The sequence below is a fragment of the Sphaerodactylus townsendi genome, linkage group LG03, assembly GCF_021028975.2.
Source record: "Sphaerodactylus townsendi isolate TG3544 linkage group LG03, MPM_Stown_v2.3, whole genome shotgun sequence".
NCBI lineage: Eukaryota > Metazoa > Chordata > Lepidosauria > Squamata > Sphaerodactylidae > Sphaerodactylus > Sphaerodactylus townsendi.
In genome coordinates, this window is record NC_059427.1 from 7,805,384 (window position 1) to 7,824,091 (window position 18,708).

The following is an 18,708-nucleotide window of genomic DNA, read 5'->3' on the forward strand; positions in this document are numbered from 1 at the left end:
AAGAAAATCACGAAAAACAGCTGTCTGATAGTCATTTGAGAAGTCCTGTGTGAAATCAGTCACAAAACCTGAGAATCCCCTTATGGGAATTGCAAGCCACAAAAAGTGGCCCAATAGAATATAGAAAAGTTTTATTGGATGTTTAAATGTTTTAATATTTATTGTTTATATGAATTTTAATATTTATTGTTTATATGAATGATGCATCCCTCCCTGAGCCCGGAAGGGGAGGGGCAGAATATTAAATTTAATAAATAAACTGGTTCAAACTATTCCTCACAAACTGGATTCAAAGGTTTGCTATTAGAAACTAGATTTCATCCGTGTGAGACTATCTTTTTGAGCTCTACACTACAGGATGCAATTCTAACCCCCTCCCTGTGCTTTTCAATCTCTATGTAAAGCCCTTAGGGCAAACTGATTGAATTTTGAGGTTGGTTCTCATCAATATGCTGATGACACCCACCTTTTTCTGTTGGAGGGCCAGCCGGCCACCACTCCTGATTTATTGGCACAGTGGCTGGAAACTGTGACTGGATGGTTGAGAAAGGACAGGCTAAAGGTTAATCTATTGAAAATGGAGGTTCTGTGGCTGGTTTGCGGGATGCTGGTAGAGGGTTTCCAGCTGCTATGACGTGACAGAATGGCTTTAACATCTGACTTCTCCATCAAGAGCCTGGAGGTGTCCCTGAAGTCCTCCTTGTCTGTGGAAGTCCCAAGTCACACATATGGCCAAAGTTACCTTTCTCCATCTTCAACAGGCTAGACAGCTGGCCCCATATCTATCCTGTGCAGACCTTGTCACAATGATCCATATAATAGTCACCTCCAGGCTGGATTAACGTAATTTGCTCTGTGCAGATTGATTCAGAAATTCAAACTGGTGCAAATTCTCACCAGGACAAAGGTGCTGTGTCAGCTGCACTAGTTGCCAGTTGAGTTCCAGATCATGCGCAAGGTTTTGGTTTTGACTTTCAAAATTGGTTGGAGTGGCTTTAAGGAAATTGCAACTGGTCCAGAAGGCAGTGGCATGGGTCCTTAAGGGGGCCCCATGGAAAGAGCATACAATCAGTGCTCTGCCAGTTGCACCAACTCCAGGTTGCATACTAGATAAAGTTGAAGATCTTGGTACTTATCATTAAAGCCCTAAATGGTCTGGTCAGGACCATCATATCTAACACCTGATCCCCCCCACACCCCCAAGAGCATTATGCTCATCAGGAAACAACTGTTTGGTGATCCCTAGCTCCAGAACCATCCTCAGCCAGGGCCAGGGCCTTTTCAGATCTGGCCCCAGCCTGGTGGAACTCTCTCTCTAGTGAGACCTGTGCCCTGCAATACTTAGTTGAGATGTTCTGCCAGAAATATGGTTGAGAATAGCGATGTAGACCAGCTGGCCTCCCTTCCCCATTCCCCTCCTCTTCCCTTTACCTTTCCCCATCCCCCTTGTCCTTGCTCGTTTTTGGACCAGCAAGTTCTCAGCAGCTGTTGGCCTTCCTATCACTCCACATCCCACAATAAGAATAGTGATGACAGGCCACGGCTCAGTGGTAAAGCTTCTGTCTAGTATGCTGAAGGGTCCCAGGTTCGATCCCCAGCAATCACCAGTTGAAAGTATGATGTAAACCAAGGGTCTCAGAAAAAAACGGGTTCATTTAGGCAGGGAGCCATGGCTTGGTGGCAGCTTTTTGCTTGGCATGCAGGAAGTCCCAGTTTCAATCCCAACATCTTCAGTTAAAGAACATCAAGCAGTAGGTATTAGATAAGATCTTCCTCTGGTGGAAGCCCTGAGGAGTCACTGCCCTCCAGTGAGACTGCTAGTCTGGATGGGCCAGTGGTATCAGATTCTCTCACTGGCTTTTCCCATGTCTTGTCTCTGTATTAACTCCTCTACCAGAAGCACTGCTTAGGACCAAGTTCCTGTGTATCACTCCCTCCACTCTGGATCTCTGGTGGAAAGATGCTCAGGATCCACACACTGCTGCATTTTTTTTTGTTTTTTTTGGTCAGCCATGACAGAGAACCCAGAGGCAACTGTGAGTGGCTTGAGGGCTTCTGGTTGCAGAAAGAACAAAATGTCAATTTAGCTCCTCCCTTCCAATGGTGTCTCCTTGCAAGATGGCTGCCTTCACCTGCCCACAATCCTCGCTGTCACCAGCCTGCAACCTCCCTGCTTGGCTTCTCTGCTGAGGATTGGCACAGTCAGGCTGTCCACTCTTCTTCAGGCAACTAGCAAGCCTCAGCCACTTGTTAGAAAGAGACCAGGGAGACCTTGGCGTTGTCCCAGATTATAGGCTTCTCCACCAACTAGGGATGTAGGTAAGGGGGGGGGGGTTTCTCGGGTTCAAACCCCTCCGATTACATGTCTGGCTTGCTTGAAACAATGCATGGAATGGGACAGCTGGAAAGCCCTCAGTCACCAAACCCATCCCATAAAAAATCTAAACCTACATCATCACTGCCACCAGCCACAGTACTTGGATGTGACTGCATCTTCTTCTGCCTTCTTTCCTGGTGTTGATGGAGCCCTTCTTCTGGCTCTTTTTAAACTTGTTCTCTCAACACCTTTTGTGGAAACAAGGTGGATTTTCCAGGCTGGATGACATGAGGGGCCTTCCCTGCTCCAATCCTTTATTTGGGCTCTGCTGTGACCTCCATTTTGTTCCCAGCAACTTGTTGGCCCATTTCACAGTGAAGGTTTCTCTATTAAAAATAAAATAAACAGGGGTAAACAAGAAATTGCTTAATTCGAAATGTTACCAAAGAAGGTTCTCTCCCCGACAGAGAAGAATAGGAATTTGGTTTCATAGTCTACTTCTCTCTCCTGTAAGGAGTCGCACAGCATCTTACAAACTACTTTCCCTTCCTCTCCCCACAACAGACTTTGTGAGATAAGGGGACTAAGAGAGTTCAGAGAGAACTGTGACTAGCCCAAGCTCACCCAGCAGGCTTTAGGTGTAGAAGTGGGGAAACAAATCTAGTTCACCAGATAAGAGTCCACCACTCATGTGAAGGAGTGGGGATTCAAACCCAGTCCTCCAGATTAGAGTCTACTGCTCTTAATCACAGCACCACGCTGAACAACATATTTCAACTGTAAACTACCTCAAGCAGGTCTCTGAAGAGGCAGCATAGGAGTATCCAAAATAAATTAAAGAACAAAATTCAAGTCCACCAGCAGCACAAAGACCAACTGTATTTTCCAGGGAATAAACTTTAATGAGCTGGAGCTCACTTCATCAGATACAAATGAAAATGAAGATCCATCAGCCCTGATTGTACCTTTGCATCTTGACTCCAACTGGCCCTTCTTGAGAACTGTGTTTCTACCTTCTGACCTGGCTAGAATGGCCAATGGAACTTCATTTGTATTTGATAATGGGAGCATGATTCTCTAAAGGTTATACCCAGAAAAATTTGGTTGGTCTTTAAGGTGCTAACCGTCAAGATTTTGATCTGCTACTACAGACTATCAGACATGTCAAGAAGAACACATATTTCTATTTGTTTATTCAGAAAAATAACCTTTAGACTTCTGAAGACCATCAGATGAGGGCATGCCTCCACTCCTCTGCATTTAGATCCCACCCTGCCCCAGAAACCTCAGGTGTTTTGGATACTCATAAGTGGGATAAGGGGGAAAAACCACTCAATACAGCAACATAGAAAGCCATATAGCGATTGTATAACTGTTTTTATATTGTGACCCGTCCTGAGCCCTGTGGTGATAGGGAGGGATACAAATCCAATGAATGAATGAATGAATGAATGAATGAATGAATGAATGAATGAATGAATGAATGAATGAATGAATGAATGAATGAATGAATGAATGAATGCCTATACCACAGCCACAGTTCGCTGTTAGTCAATATCTCCAAGGACTGATAGCCTCCATGATGGCTCTCTGAATAAGTACTTTGGGCAGAAAACATAATCCCATTTCTCATAGCAGCAAGTCTGAACTTTTCCTCTCCTAGAATACCACAGCTCCACGGAGCCCAGTGAAGTTGATGGACTGTAGATTCCAGACAAACAATAGGCAATACTTAATACTGGCAGCACAATGGGGGGGGGGAGGGATCCCCTTCTTGGGACAGTGCAGGCTTATGCTGGCAGATTTGCCCTCTCTGGGGCACTTATGCCAGCAGAAGAGCAAACCCATTGGTGCTGGGCCACATCGGGGCCCTGATGCTTGGCTATGGCACCCAGTTCCCTGCCAGCATGCCCACACTGCCCAGAACTATGCTGGGGATGGGGCTGACCTTAGTCTCAGTCTCTGTATGCTAGCGGGGTTGCTGGTATTGATACACTGTGATTTTCACTGCTTATCTATTCTCCCCCATGGGAAAGTTTCAGGTAGGGTTTTGGTTTTTTACCTTTTTGAGCCCCCCACTCTATGGGGCAGCCCTTTGAAGTAGGTGAAGCAGTGCTCAAGTGCCCACCCACCCAACAGCTGTGGATTGAGCTGTTAATGAGTTAACTACGTTGTGGAATTAACTGCCAGTGGATTTAGTGATGGCTACAAGCATAGATGGCTTGAAAAGGCAGTTGGGCAAATTCACCAAGAATAAGTCTCAGTGGCTACTAGCCATGGTGACTAAAGACAGTCTCCATATTCAGAGGCCGTAAATTTCTGAATCCCAGTGCCAGGAGGCAGCATTAGAGGGAGACTTCTTCGCCTTGTTGTTGACTTTCCAGAGTAACCAATTGGCCACTGTAAGAGACAGGATGCTGACTCGATGAACCACTAGTGACTAGTCTGATCCAGCAGGGTTCTTCTTATTCCTCAGAAGGCCCACAGAGTCCAAAGGTGCCCCCTGTTGCCACCACCAAGCAACTGCCCTTCTGAGGTACACAATGACAGGTGTACAAAGCAGGGGACTCATAGGAACTTGAGAAGGGCACCTCGTACCCCTTCTCAATTACTTCTTCTTTCTCTTCCTAGAAAGTCTCTTCCAATCCTTCCTCCTTCCCAATCTACTTTTATCTGGCACCCTTTCAGTTTTCTCTCTACTCAGGAAACATATGGTCCAATTGTCCAAAGCTAGCCTTCCGGCCCAGTTGAGCAGTGGAGATTTGTGAGGGGCACCTCACTTTCCCTTGTCCCCCACTCCGGACACATTCTTCTGCCAAACACATTAGTCCCTGACCTTGATAGGTGAAGTCCATCGCATGCTATTAGGCCACCTTCTACAAAACCAAGCTTGTAGTCCCAGAATTCAAAGTGCTCTTGCCAGCACCACCAACCCAAACAGTGGTTCACTTCCATTATCTTCTGTTGACATCACATTTCCCCTCTTCTGACAGGAGGGATCAAAGATAATACCTCCTGTGCACCCATTCCCTTCAGCTTCCCCCATAGTATGTTTTTGATGGGGTTCACGGATGTGTCATCGGTTCCCACATGGACCATCACCAGTGGATAATGATTTCACTTTACCCTGCCTTCTTTCTTCCTCACCTGCAAGCTAAGCTTTTATCTGCCCTCCCCCATCTCCAGCTATATTTTTCATTTACTTCATTTCTGTCCAAATAGGGAATGCTTAAGGTATAAGTATCGACCATTGTTTACATCTTTTAATGTAGATATGACAGATGAGCAAAGGATAAAGTATTTCCTGGATGGATCAAATCAGGATTTTTCTGAATTAGTTGCCAAGTTTCTGTTGGATATAATTGGCACATCTGCTAAGGGAGATTTTTATATTAAATGATGGTTATTTGAGTTGTAACTATGTTATTCTGGTTGTAAAACGTTTCTGGTTACAAATTGTTTTACTGTATGATGCCAATAAAGGCTTTGTGTGTGTGTATTTACTTCATTTACAACCCACCTTTCTTCACAAGGGTGACCCAAAGCACCATACATCATTCCCTGCTACTGTTTTATTCTTACAACAGCCCAATGAGGAAGGTAAGGCTGAAGATATATAACTGTTCCAAGATCACTCAGTATGTGCAACTGGTCCAAGATCACTCAGTGGCAGAGTGGGAATTCAAACCTGGGACTCCAAGGGCCTAGACCAAAACTCTAACTGCTACCAAACACTGGCTTCCATGGGGGGCTGCTGTTGAAAAATAGCTAGGCTTGAGCGCATCATGCCCAGTAGTTGTCACTGGGCCTGCTCCCAATGAGTCCTCCTTCAAAGGCCAAAACAGCCCTGGAAAAGTCACTGCCCTGCCAAAAGTGTTGTGGTTGCCTAGAAATGACTACTGAGGACATTCCTCTCTTAAAGCTAGAGGCCCTGCTTCTATTATTTTGAAGGGTTTTTTTTAAAGAAAAACACTAGGGATTAAGATTTCAGATATTATGTCCTTCTGTACCATAAAAATTCAGCTGCCCACTTCCAAATACTAAGCCTCTCTTAAAGGGACAGAACACTGTTTATTCGCCACAGTACTGTAAACCACAGACCCCAAAACTGGTAGAAAATGCTAAACTATAATTACAACAGTCAAACAAAGAGCAAGAGACAAACACATCCTAGACTGGCCCAACGAATCAAGGTACCTAATGCAGGCCTGAGGCTGTGAGCCATGGGACTCAAGACCTTTGGCTGATGGCTTTTAGTAAGATTGCCATCTCCAGGTCAGGAAATTACTGGCGATCTGGGAGCAGACTTTGGGGAGGTGAGGGGCCTCACTGAAGTACCAGGCCCGGCGGCTGGCACCCTTTCTCTCCCAAGCGGATCTAGCCACAGTGATCCATGCAACGGTCATCTCCAGATTAGACTATTGTAAATCGCTTCATCGCTGGCTCTCCTTTTCATGCTTTTGATCCGAGACAAAAAATGAGGGCAGCATGCGGTAGCATCGCTTGCCAAGAGGCAGCCACCTGCAGGAACACATCCAGCTCCACAAAGCGTGTCAGCTGCATTGGCTCCCCAGTAGAGTACCCACGGGAACATCTTCAAGGTGTTGGTGTTGAGAATGCCTTACGCTGCCATCCCGGGGACCATCAGATCTTCGGTGACCGCATCACCCCATATGTCCCTGTATGGCCTCTTCTCGGGACAAAGGCTGAGGCTAACCTACTAGTGGTCCCTGGCTCGTGATGCGGTTGGCCTCCACATCGGGTTGTGGGCCTTATAGCCTGGCTCCGCCTGGTGGAACGCCTCTTCCTCCGCTAACTGTCTGGCCCTGCGGGACCTGGGTGAGTTCTCAGAGGGCCTGTAAGATTTGAGCTGTTCCGGCCTTGGAGGAACTGCTGATGGTGCCCCTCCCTCCCTTTCATGGCCCTCTACATTCAAAATACCACACCAAACGGACTCCAAGCATTCTCCCTCTTGGGAAGAGGATTTTGAATATGGAGCTGCTGGACTTCCTTTATTTTATGCTGGTATTTTATATTGTATTTAAGGAGATCTAGCTTTTACTGTTTTATCGCTGCTTTTAAAGATTTTAGCCATTTTATGTTATATTATGTTTATTGTTGTATTAATCGCCTCGAGCCCCCTCGATAGGCTGTGTTGTATCTATTCATATTATTATTATTATTATTATTATTACATAATAATAATAATAATAATAATAATAATAATAATAATAATAATAATAATAATAATAGAGTCTACCTTTCCTCCAGGGATCTGATCCCAGTAGTCTGGAGATTTTAGTAGCAGGTGATCTCCAGGATGTACCTGGAGGTTGGCAACTCCAGCTTCCAGCCACACCCAGATTAAGTACTAGCCAGCAGAGGAGAAACAAATTCAGATCAGAAGGTGTATAGCCACTGCTAGCAAGTAAGCTGTATCTTACCTACTTCCTACTGCCTCAAACTCTTACTCAGAAACCCACCTTAACAGACCAAGAGCAGACGCAGACTTTACAAAAGCATAACACTCCCTTCCCTTCCGTCTAGATTTTTGTAATCTTAAACTCTACGACTTCGCTCATCCTACACCTTATTCTACCGATTGTACTGGCTTTACCTTACACTAAGGCCCTTTCCGCACACGCAAAATAATGCGTTTTCAAACCACTTTCACAACTGTTTGCAAGTGGATTTTGCTATTCCGCACTTTAAAGAGCACTGAAAGCAGTTTGAAAGTGCATTATTCTGCATGTGCGGAATGAGCCCTAGAGGCAAATAGTAGGCTGTAACAAATGATGCAAAGAAATCCAAATATATATATATATATTTAAATATATATATTTAAAAACTTACTCTCCAAGCATCCCAAAAGAACTGTAATTATTTTATGGTTTGGGACGCAGACTCAGCTCTGTTCGCTTGCACAGGGAAGAGAGAGCTGGCCAACATTTTCTTCTAAGCTCCCATTCCCCTTCTCCACTGTTACCAAAATTTATCCTCTCCCTCTTCTGCATTCGCCTGGAAGCTGTTCTCATTTAACGTGCGAAACAAAGGGGAGAGACAGAATCATATAGCCACTTCCGGTTCCCAATGGACCACCCGATTACCAGGGCTAGCCCACTGGAAGCTTTGGCTCCCGAAACGCTTACACCCCTCAAAAATCTTATTGGTCTCTCAAATACTGCTGGACTCCAATCCATCCACACCGCAGGAAGGAGGAAAAAAATCGTCCCACCTTTATTGCACCCTTTTACAGGAGGCTCCCGCCCCGCTTATGGCGGCATTCGCTGGAATCCGGAAGTATGGGTAGCAAGCCATCGGTATCTCTTTGTTTTTCTTTCTCCTCTCTTTGGGAACTGTGATTGTATTTATGTATTTTTAGCAGTTTTGGGTATCCTGTCCCTCCTCTTGCGAGCTCAGGGCGGTGTACAACAATCTTAAAACAATTAAAAACATTTAAAATTAAACACCTCACTAATAAATATATTCCATCAAGAGGCAACACTTGTCAATCTTCGATTGACAAGGGATTGCAGGGACTGTACTTTAAAATCCCAAAACTTTGGATAATGTTTAATAGGGTGTTTTGTTTAATTCAAGTTTCCCAGATGTAAATAAATTGAGTCCTTAACAGATCCTCTGTTAAAGGGGAAGAACAGTTTCCCCCCCAGACTTGTTAACAACCTTAGAGAGCAATCCTAAACAGGTATACTCAGAAGCTTAGTAAATTCTGTGCAATTAGGCTTATTTTCAGGAAAATGTTTTTTTAGGATTGTACTATTAGTCACCGTTTCACCGTTGGGAGTTGGCCAAAACTTTGACCCTAAGATTTTTCCCCAGTCTGAAACAACAGGGGTGTCTAGACTTCATGTTATTTAAGTGGACTTTAAAAATACAGAGAAGTGAATTTTAAAAAAATCCTACCACAAAGCCACTTCTCCACCCACTATTCTATATTTCCTGTCACTGATTCTTCCATGGGTTGCATATGGAGCCAGGAGCACATCTAGTTAACCACCAAAGCTTATAACTTTGGTGGATCAATATCCTTCCAACTCCCCTTTAAAACAATATATTTAAGAATATAAGACAGTCTCTGTTGGACAAGGTAGCCTGAGGGAAGTCCATGAGCAGGGGATTAGGTGAGGCCAAGGCCTTTCCATCAGGTATTCTTAGGTACACTGCCTCTGTAAATGGAGGTTCCATTTTTAGGTATTATGCTTATATCTGCTGATAGATGTGTGCTATAAATATACTTCTTTTTCTACATTCTCCATTTTTAGCTTGGCCAGGTGGTGTGACTTCCCTCCAAGTCATGAAAAGCTTCACCCACCCCTTTTCAGCATGAAGCCTTTCTTAAAGGGATAGGACACACTTTCTCCAGGTTGTGGCAATCCTATGGGAATGTGGAACACCACAGATGTTGGTTTGGATACTAGAGTTGCCAGAAATTTCAGAGTGGGGTCTGGCTTAGTGAGGTTTAGGAGAGCAGGGACCTCAGTGGGGTGTAGCATCATAGCATCCACCCTCCTAAGCAGCCATTTTCTCCAGAACTGATCTGTGTAGTCTGGAAATCAGCTGTAATCATGGAAGAAGCCCTACCTGGAAATTGATGATGTTATTGGATCCTCAGTGTCTGTTTACTTCCTAGTAGGAGAAAATGGAAAGAGGGAAAGGATGTTCTCCATTAATTTGCAGTACATGATCTAAGGGGTGTCAAACATGTGGTCGGGGGCCAGATCCAGCCCCTTGAAGAGGCTTATCAAGTCTGTGAGCCAGCTGAGGCAAACCCCTCCCCCCACTGTTGAGTGATCCCAGATCCCTAGGCCAGACCAGGAGGGGGGAGTGCCTCAGCTGGCTCACAGGTCTGATAAGCCCTCTCAAGGCAGCCACCCTACCCAGCTATGAGCTCACCAGTCCAGGCACCCCCTGTGCTGTTCTGGAGCCAGCTGAAGCAACCATCCCCCCTCCCCCAGGACCCAGCCCAAGCAAGTCAGATTTAAGTTATATCTATCCCTCATAACAAATGAGTTCAACACTGCTAACAGTTCAGAGTGCAGCCCAATATTTTTTTAAAAAAATCTTCCTGCAACTAGAAAACCAGCCCTGAAAGAGCAGGAGGTAAAACCTTTCTCCTGACCCTGTTAGGCTAGTCTTCTGCTTTCAAGGAATTTTCTATGCATAGTAATATTTTGATCTGGAATCTGCTAGAGTTCATTTTTCCTTATGACAACCCTGTGAGGTACGTTAGATTCAGAGACTTGCTGACAGGCCTGGAGGTAGATGTCCTGTCCCTTTAATAGAGGCTTAATTTGTGGAACTGGGTAGGTGAGGATTTTCAAAGCAAGGAGAGAAATTACATCAGTTGATAAAGGTCAAGACAGTCCCCTATGCAAGCAGCAGGCCATTACTGACCCATGGGGTGATGTCATATCACAATATTTACGAGGCAGACTATGTGTACAGAGTGGTTTGGCTTTGCCTTCCCTAGTCACTTACACTTTACCCGCCCCTCACAAGCTGGTACTCAATTTACCGACCTCAGAAGGATGGAAGTAAAGCTTGAGCCGGCTACCTGAAACTGACTTCCGTTGGGTTCGAGCCCCCTCCAGGCAGCAAGCAACTCTTAAACCTAAGGCCACCCAGAAAACCTTGCAGCAGAGTAGTAATTTGAACTCTGGTCTCATCACTCCAGGACTGAGATTTAATCCTATTGAGGGATTTCAATTCTGAGAGAATGGTGGAAGAAATGGTGCCATCGTAGAGGCACCTGGTCAGCCATTGTGCAAACCGACTGCTGGGCTTGATGGACTTTGGTCTGACACAGCATGGTTTTTCTTATGTTCTTACTAATTATGGGCAGAAAAGTACAGGAAAAATATTTTGGAATTGGCTGCCCAGGGAGATGGTGAGTTCCCCCTCACTGTCAGTCGTAAGTCAGTGGTTGGATGAACACTTGTCAGGGATGCTTTAGGCTGATCCTGCACTGAGCAGAGGTTGGACTAGATGGCCTGTGTAGCCTCTTTCAACTCTTATGATTCGATGAAGTCTTCTCTGCTGATATCCCTCCCCGAACCCTGTTCTTTCCAAGCTCCGACCCCAAATTTTCAGGAATTTCCCAATCCAAAGGTAGCAATCTAGTCCAATTCCTTCTCTGTCCTGCATCCTGTGGCCCTCTAACCCTTGGCACAAACCCCCTCCCCAAAATATGTCCTGGTAACTCTAACTAAAAATAGACTTAACCACAAAGAAGGGACCACAATAGGGCTGCCAACCTCCAGGTATTGGCTGGTGATTTCCCACTATTATAATTCATCTCCAGGTGACATAAATCGGTTCCCCTGGAGAAAAATGGCCTCTTTTGAAGGGGGACTTTATGACATTATCCCTCATTGAAATCCCCTCCCTCCAAAACCACACCCTCATCAGGCTCCACTCACAAAACCTCTAAGTATTTCCCAACCCAGAGCTGGCAACAGTAGACCTCAGGAGTGAGGAGAAAATGTTTCTCACTTTCTGAAAGCAAGGAAGACACCCTCCAGATTGTAATATCGTAAGATTGTCAAATTTATCAGAGCACGAAAATGCATAAAAATGCAACTCTTTAGAAAGGAATGGTTGATCAAAATAATGGATGTGACAAAACACAAAATGAACGCTGAGGAAATATTTTTAAAATATACAGTACAGTGGAACCTCAGTTTTTGTTGGTAATCCGTCTGAAAAGAATCGATGAAAACCGAAACCGATGAAAACCGAGGCAAACTTTTCCATAGGAATCAATGTAAATCCAATTAATCCGTTCTAGGCACTCCAAAAAACATACCAAAAACACATTTTTGATGAATAAACATAGTGTTTAGTGCTGAAAACAGGAGCAAACAATAACACTAGGACTGGCTTCAGAGCCAGTGGACCAATGTCACACCAGAAAGCTGTTCAAAGAGGTCTGTTTCTGACGCCTCTTTAAGATTTGTCTGAAATGGAGCAAGACATTGTCATTAAACAAGTTGCAGACACGGCCCGCAACAGCTTTGTCCGGGTGATTTTTCTCCACAAACCCCTGCACCTTATGGCAAATCGATGAAAACAGAGGCAAATCGATGAAAACTGAGACAAATTTTTCACTGAAAAAATCAATGAAAACCGAAACTGATGAAAACCGAAGGCAATGAAAACTGAGGTTCCACTGTATTAGCTTGGTGGACCCATGTTTCAATTTATAATAGGAGAGCACAAGAATGCTTTTGTTACAAAAGATAAATTCAATGTAATTCCATAATTTGTGTCAGGACATACATCTCAATTGAACATACATCTTTAGGTATAACTGATGTGTCAGACTTTAAATGTCAAAATAGTAATGATCAAAGAACAATGAAATTCAGTGAAGCCAGCCTTCGGATTTGACTCTATAATACATCATAACAACACCTAAGTTTGCCTTTAATTGTGGAGGACAAATTTAGACAACAAAACAAACCTCTGCTTGTGATGGGGCAGAATGTAGCTTCTTTGTGCTGCACAGAACGTGATAAAAGTCTCCCTGGTTGGGGAATACTTGAATCAAGCAGAGTAAGAAGAAGAAGAAAGATTTGGATTTATATCCCACCTTTCTCTCCTGTAAGAAGACTCAGGGTGGCTTACGAGCTCCTTTCCCTGCCTCTCCCCACAACAGACACTTTGTGAGGTAGGTGGGGCTGAGAGAGTTCTGAAGAACTCTGGAACTGTGACTAGCCCAAGGTCACCTGGCAGGAATGTAGGAGTGCGGAAACACATCTGGTTCACCAGATAAGCCTTGGCCACTCAGGTGGAGTAGTGGGGAATCAAACCCAGTTCTCCAAATTAGAATCCACGTGCTCTTAACCATTACACCACACTGTTTTGGCCCGTGTTCAACAACATGCTGGACTAGATGGACCACTGGTCTGATCCAGCAGGGATATTCCGATGTTCTTAAAACTCCATAATGCTATAATCTGGATGTGGGCATCTGGCAAAATAGAAGTGTGCTCCTTCCCCTGGAAACTCAGACTAAATTGAGATTTAGTGTCCTTTGTGGTGAGGAAGAAACACATTACAATATGCTTGGGGGCCTCCATTCAAACATTACAGCCTTTTAGGCTAAGTAAGATCCATGTTGCCAGATCCATGTTGGGAAACACCTAGAAGGGGGGGGGGGGAGTCTGAGGAGGACTGGGTTTGGGGAGGGACTTCCGGATGATATGATGTCTATCACCTAGTCTAGAGATCACAATCTGGCTAGTGGCCTCCCAGAATTTCAGCTGTCCTCCAAGCTACAGAGACTTGGAGAAAATGGCTGCTTTGGAAGGTGGACTCTATGGTGGTATACCCTGCTATGCCCCCCCCCCCCAATCCTGCCCTCCCCAGGCTTCACCCCTAAATTCTCCAGGAATTTCCAAATCCAGACCTGGCAACCCTATTTTGGATTTTGACTTGAGGATTCCCAAACCACGAAGACTTCAGATGTGCTCTACATGCCAGGGATGGAGGGAGGCAGGAATTAAGTGACATCAACAATGCTATATGACCAACATAAATAAAAAGAGGTCTAGTAACATCTGACTGTATAAGACTGTCAAACCCTCATCTGTGAATTAAATTCCTAAGCAGATGTCTTTCCTGGCCCAGAGCAACATTAATCTCTTCCAAACAAAACAAAGTGCATAGCAGGATCTAGGGTTGCCAACCTGCAGGTAAGGTCTGGGGATCATCCTGAATTACAACTGATCCCCAGACTACACAGCTCCATATCCCTGCAGGAAATGGCTGCTTTGGAGATGGGTTCTATGGCATTCTACCCTTCTGAAGTCCTTCTTCTCCTCAAACCCTGTCCTCCCAAATCTCCAGAAATATCCCTACCTGGCATGCTTAGCAGAATCCTTTTCTAAGGATTCTTATAAAAGGGACTATTTCTTCAACCTCACACTGTCCTTTGGGTTCAAGATCCGCTTAGGGTTGCCCAGCTCAAACCAAATGCCCTTGACTGGCTTGCTCTTTCTCTTGGATTTCTCTGAGTTTGAGATTCTTCTCATAATCACTTTGGAAGTTATGGAAGGAATTTCACAAAGGTTCCCTTCAAAAAAGGTTCTTTCCTGCATGGAACTGTGGTGGTGGAAAGTGCTGTCAGGGCCCAGCTAACCTATGGCAATCCCACAGAGTTTTAAAGGCAAGAGATGTTCAGAGGGGGTTTGCAACCCTGGACTTCCTTAGAGATCTCCCATCCAAATACAAACCAGGGCCAGCTCTAGCGTAGCTTCTGAGAGAAATCTGTGAACATTCATATAAGATGGGCCAATATTGACTGGAAGAGTACCTGTTTCACTTGACGAGGGTCCCATATTTAATCCCTGGGATCTCCAGTTAAAGGATCCCAAGTAACAGGTGATGGGAAAGACCCTTTTTTGCCTGGGACTATGGAGAGCAGCTGCCAGTTTGAGGAGACATGACAGAATTAGTGAACCAAACACAGTAATAATATGCAATCAAGTCAAAACTGACTCATGGGGACCCCATCTCCAGGGCACTACAGGTAAGCAATGAGCCTCTGGTAGTCTCCCATCCAAGTACTGATCCTGCTTATCTTCCGAGATCTGAAAGATCAGGCTATGCCAAAGAACCACATAGTCTAACCTAAATGGACTTCGATGCCTTCCCTTAAGAAATCAGGCAGGGAGGTATGCTTTTGAGTCCTGTGAGAATGTTACCACTGCAAATTGCCCCAAAAGGGTAGCATCTCCTCCAGAAAATTTCCTGGAAAACAAGGAATGTATTCAAAACCAAGTGAAGGAGAAGAGATGGTTTTTATATCACCCTTTTCTCTACCTTTTAAGGAGTGTCACACTGGCTTACAATTGCCTTCCCTTCACCTCCCCACAACAGATATGTTCTGAGGTAATTGTGGCTGAGGGAGTTCAGAGAGAATTGTGACTAGACCAAGGTCACTCAGCAGACTTCATGTGAAGGAGTGGGGAAAAAAACCTGGCTTGACGAATTAGAGTCCATCAATCACATGGAGGAGGGCGGAATCAAACTCGGTGCTTTCCTTACGGACTTGGATTCCAACCCTGTGTCAATTTAAGAAGCTCCTTCCAAAGGACACTACACGCTTGCACGACTTCTCTCTTGTATGGGTTCTCTCGTGTTTGATGAGGTGTGACTTCTGAACAAAGGTCTTCTCACAGGTAAAGCATTTGTAGGGCTTCTCGCCCGTGTGGATCCTTTGGTGGACGGTGAGGTTTGAATTCTGGCTGAAGCTCCTGCCGCAGGCGGAACACTTGTACGGTTTTTCCCGGGTGTGGATCCTCTCATGGACAATCAGCTGGCAGGTGCTTCTGAAAGTCTTCCCACAGGCAGAGCATTTGTGCGGTTTCTCTCCCGTGTGGATCCTCTCGTGAAAAACCAGGTCCGACCTCTGCCGGAAGCACTTCTCACAATAGGAGCACTGGTGGGGTTTCTTCTTCCTGTCGTGGATCTCTTCGTGCCTCTTCAAGTGGTCCTTGCGACTCAGCTTCTTCCCGCACATGGTGCATTGGTACAATGTGTCCTGAGCCGCGGTGACCTTGCGCTTAACAAAATCTGATCCTGTCTTAAAACTCTCCTTGGGCATGCTGGCTGAATTTTGCTCATTGGGCTGCTGAAGTTCTTTGAAGGTATTTCCATCTGAAGGAACCAAGTAGAGTCGGTCAGCTGGTTGCATCTTTGGACCAAGTTCCTGCTCAGAAACTTCTGTGTACACAAGACCCCCAGAAAAACCCTCTCTAGGTCTTTTTGGGGATGGTTCCATCCTCTCTGGGGTTTCCAGTGGGTGTTTTTGTGCTTCACCCTCACTGACATGTGTGTAATCTGCTAGAATGAACAACACAACATTAGACATGAATATGTCTGGGAAAATCTTTGACATTTTGCAGAAAAAATGGGAAGTCCATATGGTTAATCTATTTTTTCTAGGTTTTTTCCCCCTCTTTGTAGAGTTGTTCAAGTACTAACGAAAATTTTTAATCGAAACAGAACATTTTGGATTTATAACCCTATTTTCTCAATTGTAAATACTCTCAAAACAGCTAACAGACTCTTTCACTTCCTCTCCTCACAACGGACACCCTAGAACAGGGGTCTGCAACCTGCGGCTCTCCAGATGTTCATGGACTACAATCCCATCAGCCCCTGCCACCATGGCCAATTGGCCATGGTGGGAGAGGCCAATGAAACAACAGGCCTCCATGAACATCTGGAGAGCCGCAGGTTGCAGACCCCTGCCCTAGCAAGTAGGTAGGGCTGAGAGAGTTCTGAAACAAATGTGACTAACCCAAAGTCAGCCAGCAGGCTTCATGTGGTGGAGCAGGGAACCAAATCCAGTTCACCAGATAAGAATCCACCTGCTTTTAACCACTACACCACATTGGGTCAGAGTAAAATCTGTGACATTTTTCCTCCAAGGAGCAAAGAGCATAGAATTCTCTCTCCTTCATTTATTCAGGGTTTCTCTTGGAAGAATAGAAGGAAAGAAAGGCTTCCAGTATGGTATCTTCAGAGGATCAGATCCTCTGAAGATGCCAGCCACAGATGCAGGCGAAACGTCAGGAGAGAATGCTGCTAGAACACGGCCATACAGCCCGGAAACCACACAGCACCCAAGTGATTCCGGCCGTGAAAGCCTTCGACAATATATCCTCCCTCTATTTCCCAAAAACACTTAGCAGATGCCAGAAAAGATGTCTGTAGTTTCCATGGCACCCCTGGGCACCTTGATGGAGACAGCTCCCCAAGACAGAGAGGATGGATATCATTTCAGGGATTTCAAAGTATCCAGTGATGGAGGCAGAGGAATGGGACTTACCCCACAATCCAGCATCACCTCCCTGTTTGGCCTCTGTGCATGGCTGTTTCACCTTGAATTCAGATAGAGTTTGTCCTGCTTCAGAGAAACTCACTGCTGCCTCCAAATAGGGCATCGGCACCTGAAATGGCAGGAGGGTCCCTTTCTGAGAACAAGGGCAGACAGCCTGTGATAACATGGCTTAGTCCTCATCCGCAAACCAAAACTAAATTTGAAATGGGGCAACAACATCACACCACCCATTGGACATCACTGCCCTCCCTCCCTGCTTTCTGATGTCTCCTCAAACTGGCCAAATTTAACCCTAAAAGACCAAATGGACTGAGGGCATTTTCTCTTCTTCCCCCCTCTTATTATTCATTCACTTCATTTATACCCTGCCTTTCTCCCCAATGGGAACCCAGAGCAGCTTACATCATTACCTTATCCTCCATTTTATCCTCACAACAACTTTGTGAGGTAGGTTAGGCAGAGAGATTCCAACTCGCCCAAGGTCACTCAGCGAGATTCCATGGCAAAGTGAGGATTTGAACCTGGCTCTCTCAGTTCATAGCTGATACTCTAACCACTGTACCATGCTAGCTCTCCTTGCTGAAACCCCCTCATATTTCTCTCTAAGAAGATCCTTAAAGAGATTCCTTTTCCCTTGGAATCTTTCTTTCTCCAACCTGTCCTCAGTTTGCTAGCCATTAACTTCACCAAGTGACTCCTAGTATTTTAGGAGGCTATCTTCTTTCTCTCACTTTACACTTTATAACCCTCTATTTTGCCTAGACCAGTGGTTCTTAACCTTCCTAATGCCGTGACCCTTTAATACAGTTCCTCATGTGTGGTGACCCCCAACCCTAACATTTATCCATTTTACAGATGGAGAACACTGATGCAGAGAGTCTTAGGCGACCCCTGTGAAAGGGTTGTTTGACTCCCAAAGGGGTCGCGAACCACAGGTTGAGAACCGCTGGCCTAGACTAACCATTTGCCTAGCGAGGGCAGGGAAATTGGTCAAAATTGGCACCATAAATTGAGCTATTATATAACTTTCAACGAAAACTCACAAAATGATATGTAGCTCTAGGTTTTACCATTGAGTTTCTGGTGATTTCTAGAGCTACCTGTTGTGAATTCTGGGTTTTGCCAGGAAGTCACAACATTACGCCTACAATGCCACCCTCGCACTACATCCCCCATGCTCCCCCAATGGCTGGACTTGGCCTAAATTCTTCTCCCCAAGTAGTAGGGTTGTCAGCTCCAGCTTGGGAAATACCTGGAGATTTTGGGAGTGCAGCCTCAGCAGCATGGGTTTTGGGGAGGGGAGGAATTTCAATTGGCTATAAAACCATAGATGTCATCTTCCAATTTCCTCCTGGAGAAGTAATCTCTGTTGCGTGGAGATCAGTTGTAGTCCCAGGAGAGCTCCAAACATCACCTCGAGATGGGCCACTTCACCAAAAAGTTTTCTTTAAGAACCCATTTACCAAAGTTAACTTTTAGAAACCTTAAGAAACAATTGTTTTTTAAAACTCTCTGGGGC

At 45.1% G+C, this 18,708-nt stretch overlaps 1 protein-coding gene across 4 annotated transcripts; it reads right to left on the bottom strand.

Moving 5' to 3' along the window:
* Nucleotides 1–13,161: 13,161 nt before the first annotated feature.
* On the bottom strand, nucleotides 13,162–17,547 carry LOC125428807 (zinc finger protein 22-like). Of its 4 annotated transcripts, none has more exons than XM_048489475.1 (3): nucleotides 17,178–17,547; nucleotides 15,711–16,186; nucleotides 13,162–15,626 (listed from the first exon to the last, which is right to left on the bottom strand). In XM_048489475.1, exons 1-3 carry the CDS (start codon nucleotides 17,353–17,355, stop codon nucleotides 15,411–15,413), a joined length of 870 nt encoding a protein of 289 aa, XP_048345432.1. In that variant the 5' UTR covers nucleotides 17,356–17,547; the 3' UTR covers nucleotides 13,162–15,410. The 4 variants fall into 4 exon arrangements, with proteins under 4 accessions (XP_048345432.1, XP_048345433.1, XP_048345430.1 ...); XM_048489476.1 differs by having other exon boundaries at nucleotides 15,707–16,186; XM_048489473.1 differs by having other exon boundaries at nucleotides 13,162–16,186.
* Nucleotides 17,548–18,708: the final 1,161 nt, after the last annotated feature.